Raw genomic sequence first — 17,790 nt, forward strand, 5'->3', positions numbered from 1 at the left:
CCATCGGGTCTGTGTCTGGCGACGTCACGCTCTGGGGCTGCCACGTTGCGGCGTGGTTCGGAGAAGCTCGACTGCTATCGGAAAGGGGCTCGGCGATGGGGTGTGGGAGGGACATGCAGCTGCTGCTGCGAAGAGCCGGTAACTGCTTCTTGAGCTGTCAGCATCAGCCGCCGCCTACAGCAGCCCAGCAGTAGTCTCGGGGGAGAGCGGAGTAGCAGCAGCATCATCATCATGCTGACCGACAGCAACGTGGAGGAGTTTGAGATCAAGGAGGATGAGCCGTGGTATGATCACCAGGACCTGCAGCAAGGTGAGCCAGCCTCAGGGGGCATGTGTCCCCATGTGCATCCTTCTCACTCCACCCTGCTGCCTAGGGCCTCCCCTCTTACCACTGACATTGTGGGGGGCCCTAGTATGCCTCAGTGGGCAGACACCCTAACATTTGCATGTGCAGACACTAGTAAGTAACTAGGGTGTATGCCCATGCCATGTAAGGCAGGTCTCCCTGTGCTAGTACCATGCAGTGTTTGGTGGCATAACGAATTAATTTGGATTAAAAAGTGTTATTATTATGTCCACAGACATAACTGGTTAAAATCCAAATGGGCACCAAAAGCAGAAGTAAGTGGGTGCTGTCTTCTGTTTCAGCTATATGCCACACAAATTTTTATTATTATTCTGTAGACTGACAGGAGCCCAGTGCAGATCATCATTACAGTATACAGTATATGTAGCTGCTAGCTGTAGGGTACGGATGTGGTGGGTTTGATGCAATCCCTTTCAAAATGACATCCTTCCCATCTGACAGCCAGATGTACAACAACTGGATTCCATACATCTGGCAGATGTCACCTCTATCGGTGATGAAAGCTACACCCCCGTAAACCCTTTTACCATTTGATGATAAATTAATGCACATTTCCTGGCAGATTGTCTGAGCACACATCATTAATCCAACCAACAACCACACATGCAAAGCTGGGTTGAATATTAAACAAAGTGCAAGTTCCCATTTAATAGTTGCTCCCCTTTTAATTAAATTGCATTCATCACAAATGACACATAGGGGTAATGTGCACATGGTTTGAGCCTTTCCTTGTTTTTATCACATATGAAAATTCTAATACAGTATGTCACAGATAGGAAAGTGGCGTCAATGCATTTTAACTGGAGCAAAGTGTCCAGTATATAAAAAAAAAATGAGTTTCCCATGTGCTAATACTGAATACATCTATTTGGAGGTATGATCTGAAATGCTATCTCTTCATAGCCCTTTGATCGTAACGGTGAGATTTTGTTGGCAGAGAGCATGTCACAATGTGGCTGATATCTGTGGTCTGGAGTTGCACCTGCAATACAAGTACTCTTTGTACTGGAAATAATGAATTATGCAATAGGAGTTGTAATATGCTGTATCTGCGTTTGGACTCCAGAACAGAGTGCTTCCACGCTGTCCAGTTGGCAAGTGAGGCACAGCAGTCGGCTTAATCAAATAACTAGTTATTTAAAAGTAAATATTTTGTATCGCAAACTGCAGTCCCATCTTCTCAAGAGCAGTGGGGGAAATTTTACTAACACGGGAGTTCTGTTTTCACATGGGATTTTGCTATTTTAGTAAATTTTCCCTAGCTTGTTTCCTACATGAAATTATTCAAACTGTAATCCTCCATCCCCTACACACATATTTTCTTTCTTTCTTTCTTTCTTTCTTTCTTTTTAATCTAGGATTTCTATATAACCTGGACAAATTCATGAGCCTGTCTTGATCTATTCCTTGTTTTTACTGAGGAACAATGAGGATAAGTTATGCACAGTGCAGGAAAATCATCTGAAACCCTATACCAGTGGTTCCCAAACTGTGTGCCGTGGCTCCCTGGGGTGCCTCGGGACACATGCAGGGGTGCCGCGGGTTGGTGGTCCAGGACCAACTCAAATTATTAATGGTTAATTATTTATGAGCAAAACCAGTGCTGGTGACTGCCAATCATAGAATGTGTACAAACAGAAGCAAATCCTGCCCTTTACCACATAACTGCTGCTAAGAATCGCATATAAACCCAATCTAATTAATTTTTTTTGGACCTAGGGGTGCCGTGGAAAAAATTTGGATTCTCTAGGGTGCCGTGAATCAAAAAAGATTGGGAACCCCTGCCCTATAGCCTTCGTTACATGTGTGCCTTAGTGTAAATTGCAAATGATGTATTAAATAACCTGCAATTCCAGATTCTGAGTTAATGAAATTTTACTAGAATCCGTCATTATTATGCTTTTCACACATGGGCGTTCCCTTTAAGCATGTTGCACACATTCCTGAGCCTGTTATATTGCTGATGGTTATAACAGTAATGCAATCATATGGACCTGTACAGACACTGTCAGACAGGAACTCGGATCCATTTTAATGTAACGTGCAGCATTCAGAATCAGGAACATTTGGTAAAATGCCATGCTATGAGAATGCTCATTAGTTACCTACACTGCAGACATCTGATACATTAATTAACGCACATTTTATGCTCTGTTAAAGCTGGAACAAAGTACAAGATTTTAACTAATTCAACACCTGTGTGTGCCAGCCCAAAATTCAGTGTGGCCACACGGCAGCCTGTAGTATTACATAGGAGTCAGGGCACTGGCATATTGTTTGTAGGCTACTTGTCACACAGAACAATATTATTCTATTCATAAATATCATGAAAGTAAACGTTCTTCTGGTTTGTGATTTTTAATTTTTTTTTTTAGATGTTTAATATTGTACGTGGATTATTAGCAATGTATTGATCAGTTTCTATACTGTAAACATTGATTTTATATACAGCACAATCTGAATTGTGATTGCACAGCTAGATATATATATGGGATCAGTATCCCCACCACCTAAATGCCGACAAGGGGGGCCGTGGATCGCCACCCCTTGGGGACCCACTGCGCTCGCCACGCAGCGGGCCCAGTGCCTCGCTATGCTAGGCACACTTATTATGTCCACGACACCCATAGAGGGACAAAGTGGCAGCATAGCGGCTGTCGGGATTCGGACCGCCGGGATTTTGACCACTATATATATATATATATATATATATATATATATATCTATATCTATCATTACATACTAATATCATATTTATTTAACGATTATCTCCCTCACGATCCTTGAATGATGCAGAGGTTTAGATTTTAATAAAATGCATTTGCATGGGGAAGCTCCCTGCAGCGACCAGGCAATAAGCTGGTTGCTGATGTCATCGGGGGGGTGTGTGTGTGTGTGTGTGTGTTTGCATCATCGGGGTGCAGGGGGAGGAGGCAGCGCTTGGAGTATGAACGCGACCAAGGTCACTCGACCCAGGTTGTCCGTTCACACTGCCCAGTAACCCGGGTCTGACTGGGTAAAACCTTTCTTTTAACCCAGGTTGGTTAGGACCTGGGATTTTTCAAAAGGACCTTTCAAACCACTTAGTGATCAGGGTCAACCCAGCAACAACGACCCAGGTTATTTGTGCGGTGTGAAATGGGTATTAGAAGGTAAGGAAGAATCGCCACGTGTGTATGCCCAACGTGTATAATATGTATAATTCAAGAGCACAGTCTGATAAATGATTCCTTGAGGAAGAGGTGGTTCACCAGACAGTGGGACCCACCAGGGGTTTCTCCGGTACCTCTGGCCAGTACAAACTTGGCTCTGCCTCTGAGAAAACTATTCAACCAAATTGGCCAACCATTGTCAACCTATAGTCTGTAGGTTTGCCATGCTCATTCAGAATCCAATCCTATTGGGATTGATTGGGCCTGGTGGAAAAGCTAATGTTGACTAGCATTATTTAATTTGTTGGGGTTGTCATTGTACCCAGACGTACAGGATTTTGTGTCTGCTTTGTGTTACATTTGTGTCATGGCACCCACACAGCAAGATTAGCGCCTTTTCCTTGCACATGTTGGACCACAAAACACTAGTCCTTCTGCATCCATTGTAGATGGCTTGTATTTCCAGTTCTTTCTATATAAAATAATACATTTAGCTAGCCTTTGTCTTGGTCTTTAGCCCATATAGCAGGCAATACAATAATTCACTTGAAGGATAACACTTTACATACTGCACATTGAATGAGCTCTTTGTGTCACTCTGCAGCTGTGCAATCTCAGTCTCTTCAGTCATGGATGTGGCTCTAATACTCCCTGCTCTGTGGGGAGCAGCCTATATTGGTGCAGGAGTGGCCATCTTGGAATGTGATCTGCATTCTTTTAAATAATCTTTTACAACTAAAATCTGTATAGAAATGTAAGATGCCCTGGCTGAATGTTATAGGGGCATAAAAATAGAAATGGTGCAGACACCCGAAAAATTAAGACTTGTGGTCAGAAGAGTCACCCTCCTGGTATTTTACCAATCTATAGAATAGTGTCATGTTTTTTCACTGTTATAGTAACTTTTCTGTCATTAAATCAAATTTGCATGTTCACAAACATTTTTGCTTTGGGTTCCAGTCAAACAATATAAATGATTGGCCATATAAGGCCGAGTTCTATTGATGGTGTATTGATTTATATAGTTGAATTTGGCTGAAGTTGCCAATCGTAAAAAAAAAAAATCAGCTGAATTTGGCTGTTCGTAAATTAGCCGGGCACCAGGACCTGCCATATTTTAGATCGAATGGGTGCATTAGTACCTATTCGATCTTAGTAAATTTACCCAGAGGAGTGTGAAGTAACGGACAACTCAACTGATTTTTCTGACTCCTTGGGTCACTAAGCAATCAGAGAAGTCCTCAGCCTGACGGTCTGCAACATGCCATGACCCCATGCTGAGATGGCTGGGACCCACTTTGGAGTCTGGACCCACAGTTAGAGAACCGCTGGTCTAATCAATAGTTGCCTGGTTTTGTTTTGTTATTTGCAGTTTGTGCTGTAAATGAAAATAATATTTTATTATGAGTGGAAGTTTTTAGGACACTTATTGTTGCTGCTGGCACCCTACTGAGATGGCAATCCAAAATATGCTCAAAGTTAGGCTTTTGGGCGCCCAAGCTGCTGTTTTGTGAGCGTGCCAACTCTTTGCACCAGTCTAGCTGATTTATGTGTCTAACCCGCTGCATTTGAGCATGACAAACAATGGGCACACATCTGCACACCGTAGGCCCCTCATTGCTCACACCAGGTATGGCCAAACTGTGGCCCTCCAGTTGTTGTGAAACTACACATCCCAGCATACCTTGCTATAGTTTTAGCACTCCCTAATCGCGAAACCTTTTCATAGCATGATGGGATTTCTAGTATCACAACAGCTGGAGGGCCATAAAATATTATGTTGGAGTGCCAATACCACAAGCCCTCGTGAGCTGCCAGTGAGTGTAAAACAACCGTTCTGTAACCCATAGCAACCATTTACTTTTAGTGCCTAAACTATACCAGAAAATGTGGAATTCAGGAACAGACTGGTTGCTGTGGGCTACAGAATGCTTTTTGAATAGTGACTAGCGCACCAGTTGTCATTACTTCCAGCATGTTATATCTTGTACACATGCCATGAAACAGTCAACACAGGTAATAATATTGACGTTTATCATGGGTTATTAACCTTATTCCTTGTTGCATAGCTGCACACTACCAGATTTTTGGATGTAACGCGTGTAATTATGATCAGTGCTGTTTCCTGAACCAAGTGATTAAGTCCTGATCGCTCATCTTCAAACTTGCAGATGACTGCGAGTAGATAGCTGCCGCACAAACAGAAAACCAGCCCCGTGCAAATCTGCAAATTAATTCCAAAAAATTGCTATTCGCTATCCAGTTGCAAATGCAAATGTCAGTAGGCCTGACCCTTACGGTCATCTGCGACAGACAGGCTGATCGAGGCTGGCACTGACGTCACAAACCCTTCCTGAAAACGCTTGGGCACTCATACGTTTTTTGGGGGGTTTTTTTCTGGACACTCCCTGAAAAAGTTATGTTTCTACCCTCCAAATGCTGGTTTCCTGTCAGTGAAATTGCAAGGGGATTGAGATCCATACGCTCTTTCTATTGCTATTGAGCTCAGGCACGCACAGGGTTGCCGACTTTTACAGTCTCCTCTTCGGGAGAGGAGACTGTCAGCAGCACTTCTGTGGGCAGGGCTGATGGAGATATTATTAGTCCCTGCTCCCAGTAATGCAAATCCCGCAATTCGTGGGTCTCCGAGGAGGGGGTGGGACTAAATAGACACAATTTGCATATGTAGCCCCGCTCCCTCAGGTGGAAACCCTTGAATCGCGCCACAGGGGAAATGCAGGGGTCCGCCAGTATCTGGGAGTGTTGCCCACCTTTCCGGGGGGCCGGGAGGGGGACCTGATTTTCGGGACCCTCCCGGCCATCGGCATGATACGATCTGTATGCATGCACAATCAATAATCCCTTGATCAGCTACCAACTGTAAATCGGGCCCCAAGTCAGCACCCTGTAGTGACATTATTCCAAGGATAATGCTAAACCACTGAGTATATGAACGAAGTGGAATAAATCTTATCACATTTATAGTGTTCATTCTAGCACCCGCTATCTATAAAAACCTATGCAGTTCCTCTTCCCTGCCTGGGGTGTCGCTGTCTGCTGTGGTGTTTGTAGCACAGGTCTGGTTTGCATATCAGTGCTGATATACACACCACACTGTGCTAGAAGCACTACAGCAGACAACGACACCCCAGGCAGGGAAGATGAACTGCATAGGTTTTTATAGATAGCGGGTGCTAGAATGAACACTACATTTACACTGATATCTTGCCACCCCTGAGTTCAATATCATGGTGTCCAGTTATATGAATTGTATTTTTTGTGCAACAGCATATAGTGTTTAGAGCAGTGTTTTAAAAATATAATTTATTTTTTTTAATTAATTTCTCTGTAAATCTTATCACATTTATAGTGTTCATTCTAGCACCCGCTATCTATAAAAACCTATGCAGTTCCTCTTCCCTGCCTGGGGTGTCGCTGTCTGCTGTGGTGTTTGTAGCACAGGTCTGGTTTGCATATCAGTGCTGATATACACACCACACTGTGCTAGAAGCACTACAGCAGACAACGACACCCCAGGCAGGGAAGATGAACTGCATAGGTTTTTATAGATAGCGGGTGCTAGAATGAACACTACATTTACACTGATATCTTGCCACCCCTGAGTTCAATATCATGGTGTCCAGTTATATGAATTGTATTTTTTGTGCAACAGCATATAGTGTTTAGAGCAGTGTTTTAAAAATATAATTTATTTTTTTTAATTAATTTCTCTGTAACAAATCTTTGGCCTAAAATCTGATACTCGAGGGCACTGTGACCATCAAGTTTTTTTGTCTCCTGTAAAGGCCCCAATACACTAAGCCTTGGGCCATACATAGTGGTGAAGCGGGAACTGCAGTTCAAGTGTTCCAGTAGAACACCATGCGGCACAGCCGCACTGTGTGAACACATACATTCAGATGTTGCTGTTAGACCCAGCGACTGAGGCCCCTTTGTGCAGGCTTCAGCCAAGCGGACCCGCTGTACTGTAATGTGTGGCCCTGGCTATTACCCGCGGTCTTTCCGGTATCTGGACCGCATACATTGTATGTTTTCCTTTTGCGTAATTGCACCAGGATCCAACAAATCCTTGTGGTGGCCATGGTGAGCTTCCAACCCGAACTGATCCACACGGGACCTCGCATCGGATCTGCAGATAAAAAGCATACGAAATGGCACCTTTCATACAATTTATCAGCCTGATGGGTCAAAATCATGTGAAAAAGGGCCATATCTATAATTGTATGGCCATCTTAACACTGGACACTTGTTACTAATACAGGGTTACCTACCTGACCCACTCCATCAGGGAGAAAATGCTCTGTTCCTGGGCTTCCCTGCGTATAGCTATATACATGAAAACATCAGCATAGAAAGCAGTGAGAGCATCTGCTCCAGTATAATACGATAAAACGTTGTTTTTCTAGTCCACTAGTCCATTACATCCCACAAGCTGTTTGCGTTGTAGTATCTGTGGTGAGACGATACTCCCTGCAGTATGTATTATGATTTACACATTGAAACCAATAATCCTGAACTCTTCTGAAACCAGCTATCCACTTACCATATCTCATTGCACCATGATGTTAAATCCACGTTCTCATCGCCTTTACAGTATGCTCCATTTGCCTTTCAATGAATACATTGGATTGTTCACTTATTGAAGAATTAATTTCCCTTTGTTGTGTGTGTGTGTGTGTGTGTGTGTGTGTATTGCACAATATGAAATATTTCCATGATCTGTTTTAGTTGGGTTCATCCAGAGAACAGTTAGAACGATGAAACATCTCGGCCAGTAGTAGGCAATCATTGCAACTACAAGTCTCAGCATGCCCTGCCAGTACTACGCAGTAGTCTAGGACCTGTGTACACCTTCTTGTCAGCTGCTGAGAAATGGAAAATTCTACAAAGGTCTGATGGGGCATGCTGGGATTTGTAGCTCCACAGCGGCTTGGGATCCATGGGTTGCCAAAGGCAGATTACTGTGCTAAGTAAAAGGGAACACATGCTAGCTGTCTACTTACATTACTAAGTGGCAGCTTTAACAACCTCGCTATGAGAGAGGTGCAAAATATCAGCTAGAAACGCCAGTGCCGGTCACATTTGTTATATAAATTCAAATAAAAATTGTGTAAAAATATAAATAAAAAGGATCTATTTGTGTATAGCTAGTAACTTATCTGTTATTTTACATCTCCAGATCTGCAGCTTGCTGCTGAACTGGGCAAGACCTTGCTGGACCGCAACACTGAACTGGAGGAGTCGTTGCAGCAGATGTACAGCACCAACCAGGAGCAGATCCAGGAAATTGAAGTATGAACACTTTCCTGTCTCTAGCTATTCACCACTGTACAATCTTCCTTTATGTGGCCATAAAGATCACTCAGTTGGTTGTCTTCAGACTACGTTTAGTATTCCGAGATGAAGACAGAACAGGCAGCTGGCGACTGATCAGCCGGTTCCTGCGGGAGATGCCCATTTACATATATTTAAAGTATCGGCAAATTGAAACTATAGTTATCACACACATAGAGGCCAGTAGGTTGCTAAAGTATGCAGGCATTGTGGGATACGGTAATTGGGTCACCAACATGTTGGTCAACGGTCATTAGGTCGACATGCATTTAGGTCGACGTGAGGCTAGGTCGACATACAGGAAGTTCAACAGGGTCATTCGGTCGACATGGGTTAGGTCGACAGTCAAAATGTCAACATGGGTTTTTTTTTATTGTTTTTTTGTGCAGGTGGTATTTCATGTCATCCACTAGGGCGGGGGGGGGGGGGATAAAATAGTGTGCCGAGCGCAGCAAGCCATGTGAGAGGATGCGGTGCTACGTTTCAGTGTCCATGTCGACTGTGTTGACAATCGGGGGAATAAAAGTGACCATTTGACTGTCGACCTAATGACCCTGTCGACTAGTACACTAGTAAGCCCGCTCGAAGCAAAAGCTTTGGAAGCTAGTCTGCTACCTTCTGTGTTTGTGCATGTGTGAGAAAGAGATGTAGTCTCACTCTCTGCCAGGTATCTGTTGGAACACTGTGCATGATCACAGTATATATTGTAATAACAATCAATTCCCTTAAAGTGTATCTGAAGCTTCTGTATTATTCCTGCTGTGAATATTTTTGTGCTGTTTGGGAATAGTCTAATAATAGGACCCTGCCAATCCCATGTTCTACCAGTCTGCCCCATAAGGAGGTGTTAATCTGAAATACTGTAGGTCATAGTAAACCACTTCAGGTTAATCCATACTTTACAGCAAATCCTGCTTGTATCATGTCAGTTCTAGGAATCCGCTATGATTGCTGGACGACCAGTGCAGGTAAGTGCTGTCCGTGTGATTACAGGATGTGCTTGTGGTCCCACGGTCAGGTCTTTCCAATGTTGTCATGGGTATAAGGCAACAAGCCTGTCGGACAGCCAGGTCTATGCCCTGCTAGCAGAGCATCATGGGAGATGTAGCAGCAGATGTAGAGCATTGCCTGCCTCACACTAGGCTTATTTCCTGTGCAAAAGAAACTCCATGTAAAAGCTATTGTTCCCAAGACCCTATGTCCGGTTTATGCACTGACTGTACTTCCTTGCGCACAGATAGGCCCTTATCAGCCTAGTGCTGTTCAGCACATAAGGAATATATCAAAGTATATTTTATTAATAAAGTCAGATTTATGGAAGAAGCTAATCTCTAAATTTGAGGTGTTTATTTATGTGACATGATCACTCACTTATTGGGGGTTATACTGATTGATCCTTGCGAGTCGACCTAACCCCGCCTTGCAATGGCGGCATGCCGGCCCACCATTCGCAGGGCACGTTCCTTCGCACTGGCTGTGAAAAGATGTTTTGCACAAACATCCATTCGCAGCCCACAGTGGACCGCCCACATGATTCGATGAGCTCAGCCCGCTGATTTGCTGGGGTGCGAGAGTGGGGTTACGGGAGCCTGGTTGGGTGCCTCACCAGCCACTGTCCTCACCGCACGCCACTGATCTAATGCCCCATACACACGCAGTAATGGAACCTGCATGCTGAGCAGATCACTCAGCACACATGTGATGCACCAGCGATGTGTGCTGAGCGATCTGGCACGGCCAGTGTTCTCTGGTGAGAGAACACTCGATGAATGCATGCAGTATATATCGAGCCTGGCGATGGCGATTCATGGGACTGTGCATCTCCATCGCTGGGGGGGCCTACAGAAATCGGGCTACTATTGCCTCAAGTGTTTTCCAGCAGCCACTAGGTGGCAGCCATGGAATAATTCAAGTGTTGCTCTGTTCAGGCACGCACAGCTGCTAGCCCTGACATTATTGTTCTAGTGTTCTGTCATGGTGGCGGGCTGCTAACTGGTCGCATAATGATAACAACTGGAGTTGCACTTGTTTATTGATTATGTAATTTATTTATTTTATTAACAGCTTCTTATACAGTGCAGCAGGTTCCATTGTGCTTTACAATTAGAGATGGGAATAAAACAAACTGGGTAGTTACATACAGTCAAACGGTAGGAGGGCCCTGCTCGCTAGCTTACAATCTATAGGGAGACCAAATCTGTGAAAAGTTTGCTATAGTGGGAATTCAGATGTTATTTATCTATTTATGCTGTGTGACTTTGAATTTGCTTATTGACATCATTGCATTCCATCTATTTGCTGGGTTGCGATGGGTGATCTATCGAGGCAGCTTAAATCCTTCCATAGGACGCCCCTTGGCCAAACTCTGCATGTTTGTGTGCCGTCTCCCACCACTATATTATGGAAGTTCTTCATTTTGGTCCTTCTTCTCTAGAAATAACAAATTCTGAGTCATAAGGGTGTGGGACCTCGCGGCACTCTGTGCCATGTCACTGAAATAGTGCACTGGAAAATATTCTGTTTTACAAGTACGTATTAAGTATTTTGTTTTTGTTCCATTTTGTTTTTATTGCAGTACCTCACAAAGCAGGTGGATCTACTAAGGCGGATGAACGAGCAACATGCAAAGGTTTATGAACAGCTGGATGTCACAGCTAGAGAGCTAGAGGATGCCAATCAGAAACTGGTGCTGGAGAGCCGGACATCACAACAAAAGATGTCTAGGTAGGAAGGCTCACTACAAACCCTTTTCCTTTATCATTTTTGCCTGCATAAGGCTCTCACTGTATTTTTTTTGTCTGCAGCATTTAAAATTGCAATAATCTAATATGTTAGATCCTGTTTTATCATCGTATATTGGCGTAGAGTTCATAACAGATCCGCTATATAAAGCAATAGTACATATGTTATTTACACTTACAATATACTGGCACTGATACAGAGTTTCACGCTAGTCAGTTGTGCATATGCTCCGGCGCTAAATGTGCGCAACTCATAGGCAAAGGTGAGTGAGTGAGTGTAGCTGGAATTGCAGTTGTACATGTTATTACAGCAGTTGTCAGACTCCTCTGTTTCATTGGTGCAAGTGTGTACTGTGATGACATTATGAACCCGCCCCCAAAAATGTAACTCCTCACACGGAATATTCACAATTACTTACTGTGTGACCGCTATTGCAGCTGATTTGCCCCATTGTGGGTGTGGAAATGATTTAGAGAACCGCATGGCTATCCTAAATGTCTGTGCAAGAACACAGAGCTATGGCGGTGGAGAAATATGTGGTTCCACAAGCTCGGTGCTGTGCTCATTGCCCACCTATGGGACCTTATGGGACAGCTATTCCCCTCTCTCCTGCCAGCCAGGATCAGCAGCGTACATATGCCAGAGCCAATTTAGTGGCCCAGTCCGTCACTGGCAAAGACAGTTAGCCAAAGTCACACAGTGTTAAGAGGCTTGCAGTAAGGATGTGAGGACCTGCGAGGTCGGTATTGCAAGTTAAAATAGACTATGCAGGCACAGTTTATTTTTACTAGGGAGCGGATTACTTATGAGGGCATGCTGCAGAATGCCCGCTTCAGCAAGTGTGTATGCCCCTGCCGATGCTCACACCCCACCAGGTCAAATAAAGTAGCCAGTATTTACACTGCACAGAAACAATATAAATCTACACCATGTACTCTGCTTGCATAGCAACGTGGCGTGTTCCAGATACAGAATTACTTGCTTTATTTTGCTTTACTGAATCTCGCCCAATGATTTTTTTTGGGTGCAAACCGTTTGAATTCATCTTTGAAAGTCTGTTGCATATACCAGGGGTGTATTTACTAAATGTCTGCTTTCATTTGTTGGTGGTTTACCTTTAAGATGGCAACAATAATACAAACCTCCTGCTTGCAAAACTGCAGATCGTCAGTGGCTTTGTCCCTAGAATTAATATTAAATGAGAAACCGGTCAAGTTTTGCACTGAATATGAATTCTGTGGGCAGAACCACTGACAATCAGCAGTTTTAAAAGACGGTATGTAAGTCTACCAAAAAGTTGTTTGTTTTCATTGTATGGCTTGGTAAGATCCAAGTTCTTAGAACATTGCTTATTTGTGAAAGACATCAATGCAAGTCCATATCACCTCACTCTCTCATCAGTTTGACAGAGACTATTGAAGGGCTGCAGGGTCACATTGAGGACCTTCAGAGACAGGTGGAAGACTTAAGGAAGCCGGGCCGTGTTTGTCACAGTCGTGAGAGGTTTGAGCAATCTAGGTCAACGCACAGCTTCTCCTGTCTGAAGGAACTGTATGACCTCCGCAAGTAAGTCTAGTCTTACACATTGTTCTGTTTCTTCAAGAGCTTAAAATTGCTATGTATCCCATAACTAACATGATACTTCAACACTCTGTAACTAGAAGAACCTTAGGATCCAGTCTATAGGCCTACTTACAGTTTGATTCCTTTGGTCCATGATCATTGTCCTTACTGAGGAGAAAGGTGTTGGGAGACACGCAAGCCTTTCTTGTGTTGAGAACTGGCCTTGAACTACTGTGCCTCAAGCACGGCCCAATTTATAGCACTGTTTAGATGTGGGTTCTCCAGAGTAACCGGGTTATGTCCGTCAAGGACTTCAAATTCTTGTACTTTAGAAGTTTTAATGAGAACAGGTAAAGATCTGAGTTTACCAGTTGCACTAAGTGTTTTCCCTTCTCTGCAGGTATTTTGTTTATGATCATGTGTTTGCGGAGAAGATCACGTCCCTAAATATGGAGCCTGGTCCCCTCGAGGAGGAAAACGAGAACCTCAAAAAGACCTTGGCTATTTTGGAAACACAGTTCAGCCTGGAACGCAAGAAAAGAGAGGACTTGGAAGAAGATTACAATCAGGTGCTGAGAGAAAATTCAGAACTGGAGCAGATCCTCAGTGACAGAGACTCCTGCCATGCCCGTGCTGAAGAGCTGGAGGCAGAGGTGGCCGAAATGCGACAGATATGTCGGTCAGACAGCGTGTTTGCAAGCAGTGTTGAAAAGCTGATACCAGAGGCCATATTTATCTCCTTCAAAGAGATGGCAGATAAGGATTTTGAACAAGAGACACGTGTACAGGTCACAGAAGTGGACAAAAAGCCTTTAAAAAGAAGTACCAGTGAGATGATTCTGCCGACTGTTACTGCAGAAGCTATCCGTAATGGACATGAGGAGACCTGTATCAGGAGGACCGAGGCGGTGAAGCAAAGAGGAATTTCATTGCTTAATGAGGTTGACTCTCAATACAGTGCTCTGAAGGTCAAATATGAGGAACTTCTTCAGCGGTGTCAGCTGGAAGATGATTCCTCAAGCCATAAAGCTTTCCAGACCTCCAAACCATCCAGAAGCCCGTCCAGTGTCTCATCTGTAGACCACTTGCCCCTAACAGGTTCTGCAAAGCACAACGTTGGTTCTCCTGTCACTCAGCCAGAGTATAAAGTTCTCTTTCAGGAAATATTTAGCTGCATCAACAAAACCAAACGAGAGATTAGTGAGCACAGAACAAAATACAAAAATGTTTCTAACTCCCTGAGCAGCTAGAATATCCAGCGTTCCTGAACTTTATATATTATTAAATGTACTCACTACTTAACACAAAAGAAACTATGTATGTTCATATGTTTTTCACCTAAATTATTTTTGTAATGCTTGGCCTCCAAGACTACTTCTGACTTTTTTTTCTTGGCTTCCTCACAAGCCAATTACCTACAGCCAAGACCCAGATAGGTGATGCATTTACTACGCTTATTTCATGTATTTTTTAATTGTTATAGTTAAAGCATGTCCGAAAAAAATAATATCTGACTTATAGGGTGAGTAGTTATCTACTTTGATAAGACCTTCTTGGGACTAAGCCATACAACAATCACTGTTTCGGTGTGACAAAATGTATTTTTGAAATGAAAGTATGTGCAGTCTTCTACTGTGTGAGGATAACAATGTACATGCATGACCACAGTGTAGGGACCAAACATTATTATCCGTATTGTAGATTGTTTGCTTAACGTTATAGATCTAGTATCTCTTACCGTCCTTTATAAAGAAACTAAAGGTAGGATTGGGACGATTCTCATTTAGTCCCATTCCGAGATAGACTCAAGATAATACTGTGAAGTAGTGTTAGAGAAGACTAATATATATTGCACTTATTATGAGATACAAAACCTCTCTTATTTGTTGTCCTTACAGAATTTGTACAGTAGTTATCTATTACTTCACCTTTCCGAATGTGCTCAACACACAGAACACTTGGCCTGTCCGACAAAAACAGTTGTGATTCCGACTGTCGGGAATTTCTGGCAGTTGGAATCTCAGATTGAATACTCCCCCGTTTAACTTTGTCTGAATTCTGTAATGAGAACAAGCAAACAAAATAGGGAGTTTTGCAGCCTTTTTTTTTCTATTTTGTAATTCTAATTTATTTTGATTACTAAAAATGTAACTATTTAATTGGACTAACTAGTTCAGTAACTATAAGACCATTATTCCTGAGCTGTAGTATGGCTTCAGGACTGATGTCTGAAAGACCAAGTCAGTCAATATGTAAGGAAAGCAGAGAAAACATTTTTTTATTGTATATAGAAAAGTAACTGCAATAGGTTTGGAAATGAGGATTATTTTATGACAGGTGCACACAATTTTTAAGCACTGGGATGCAGCTGCAGTTTTGCTAACAATTTAGAAAATGAAAGCTAGCATTTGATTGGTCCCTTTAGTTTAAAGCACATGACTGCACATTGCTGCCTGCAATTATGATTCCCAATCAAGCATCATGGGAAATGAGCCACCTTTTTATACCCTTTTCACATCGCAGCAATAACCCGGTTCGATGTGCGGTGTGAAAGCACCAAACTTAATAACCCAGGTACCCCAACCCGGGTTATAGGAAGGGTTAAACATGGGTTGCCCTGTGTATAATGGGCGACCCAGGTTTACTGTGAACAGGTCAGAGCCGGGTAGGCGATGTGAAAGCGGAATTATATTGCTGGTTCTATGGAGAAAACTAAAAAAGTCTAATAATTGTTGGTGTGTACTGATGTGAAGTTCTGGGATATAAGGTTTGAGGTTGGTGGCAGTAAGTATTAGGAATTCTAGAAAGCAAGTGTATGTTATCTCAGCCTCTAGAGTATTAGGCTGCGGACATACGGGCAGATCCGGTGGGGTGCCGACGTCGGCTGACTAGGAGGGAGAGACGGCGCAGTGGATGCAGCATGGCCCTTTTTCTGAGATAGTAGAAATAGACTGTAGCACAGTTTGTTTGTACATTGAATTCCGATGACGTGGGGCCGCGCATCAGGATCAAATGCATAGCACGGTTCTATTTGCATTATGTTCTACAGGGCAGATCGCAGTTTGTCCACAGCTTTAGAGCTCATTTAACATGTGTTTAATTTAGAAACGCAGAAATGTTACATCGTGCTATTACCAAAACATACTATAGTACTGATAGCTTATGTAAATGCATGAGAACTATCCCCTGCCATATTGTGCAGTTAGATATTCAGTGTTGGACATTTTTAAACACAATAGTGGCAACATGCCCATAAGAAAACCATTCATGAGACTGCAGTTTGTAGGAGTGCATTATACCCCTTTTCCACTATGCAAGCCAGGCGCGTGACCTCATCTGGAGGTGGGCCTGCAGCAGCGCTGGGAGATGAGAGCATCTCCCAGCAGCGGCTTCTGTATTGCAGTGAATAGGATCCGGGTTGTATCAACCCCAGTTACCAAGGACCTGGGAGCATCCCAGGTTCAACCCAGGTAATTACTTGGGCTGGATTCCTGAGTCAGTCAATCCGGGAGTTTGCATTTCCACTACAAAAAAACTGTGTCGATATGTGTGTACCTGCACAAAATCTCAGGTTATTTTTGCTAGTGGAAAAGGGATATTGGTGGCTAAAACATCACCGGTGCATACAGCCATAGCAATGAGATCTAGCAATGACATCAGAGGTTTGCATCGAACCTGTGGGGAACAATGGACGGCTTCAGAAAGGATATGTATGTTTGTTGTTGGAGGTTTTTTCCTTGACAGAGAAGAAATGGCATTATCACAAACGTGAGAAGGGTTTCCTGCATATTGTATGATTTGGTGTCAGAGTAATATTTGTAATCCTATAGTTTACTGATGGGCAAAATAAAGTGCTCTCTTCTTGTATCAATCACGTGTCTAAGTTTTGATGTGTCTGCATAGAAAGCCAGTGCGAGATACAAAGCATTATTATTATTCATTATAGTGTCAGTAGACTGCAGAACTTCACCAACTGCAACTAACACCATCATAAAACAAGACCTGGTAGTAACCAATATAATCGGGCTCTGTTTATGTTCTACCATTCTGCATGACGTAAGGCCCCATACACTGACTCGATTTGGGACAATTTCACCCATTCCCGATTGGAAGGGCCAAGAAATCGGACCAAATCGGGTCAGTGTGATGTCCCCAGAGGTCCGATGTGTGGACCCATGTGCATCGGACCGGAGTCGAAGGTTGGACCAGCATGCAACCTTGGACCTCCCTCCTGGCAACAGGGGTCGCGTGCGATCCATCACAAGTCACGGCTGGGCGCACACTGCTGCGAGAAATCAGTGTTTGCCCAGCTTTACTTTTAAGGGTGTCATGTTTACACTTCTAGACACTGTATGAGGATCAGTTTGTACAGAGTCTCTGTCTGTCTGATTCTCTGGAGAGCTTCTTGACAAGGATGCGTCATTAGGTCAACAGTGTCTAGGTTGACAGTCAACAGATCGACCTATTGGTTGACATGGTCAAAAGCTCCACATGAAAATATCAACGTATTTTATGATTTGTTCACACTTTACCGTCCTAGTGGGCATAGAGGGAGAATAAATGTGTGCCTAGTGCAACCAGCTGGTGCGCTTATACCAGTGTCCATGTCTA

General features: G+C 43.4%; 1 protein-coding gene across 1 annotated transcript; it reads left to right on the forward strand.

The window, feature by feature from the left end:
* The first annotated feature begins 19 nt into the window (after positions 1-19).
* On the forward strand, positions 20-17,050 carry CDR2 (cerebellar degeneration related protein 2). Its single transcript, XM_083153226.1, has 5 exons — positions 20-310; positions 8,720-8,832; positions 11,450-11,598; positions 13,018-13,182; positions 13,580-17,050. Exons 1-5 carry the CDS (start codon positions 232-234, stop codon positions 14,427-14,429), a joined length of 1,356 nt encoding a protein of 451 aa, XP_083009352.1. The 5' UTR covers positions 20-231; the 3' UTR covers positions 14,430-17,050.
* The last annotated feature ends 740 nt before the right edge of the window (positions 17,051-17,790 follow it).

The sequence above is a fragment of the Crinia signifera genome, chromosome 7 (genome assembly GCF_055691185.1).
Source record: "Crinia signifera chromosome 7, ASM5569118v1, whole genome shotgun sequence".
In the NCBI taxonomy this organism is placed as follows: Eukaryota; Metazoa; Chordata; class Amphibia; order Anura; family Myobatrachidae; genus Crinia; species Crinia signifera.

What these genes read in the sequence shown, in the direction of transcription:
- CDR2 (XM_083153226.1), top strand. Translation starts at nt 232, where the DNA reads ATGCTGACCGACAGCAACGTGGAGGAGTTTGAGATCAAGGAGGATGAG. An exon ending in AGCAGATCCAGGAAATTGAA is followed by an intron (nt 8,833 to 11,449) that starts GTATGAACACTT and finishes TTTTTATTGCAG; the next exon opens with TACCTCACAAAGCAGGTGGA. An exon ending in TCACAACAAAAGATGTCTAG is followed by an intron (nt 11,599 to 13,017) that starts GTAGGAAGGCTC and finishes CTCTCTCATCAG; the next exon opens with TTTGACAGAGACTATTGAAG.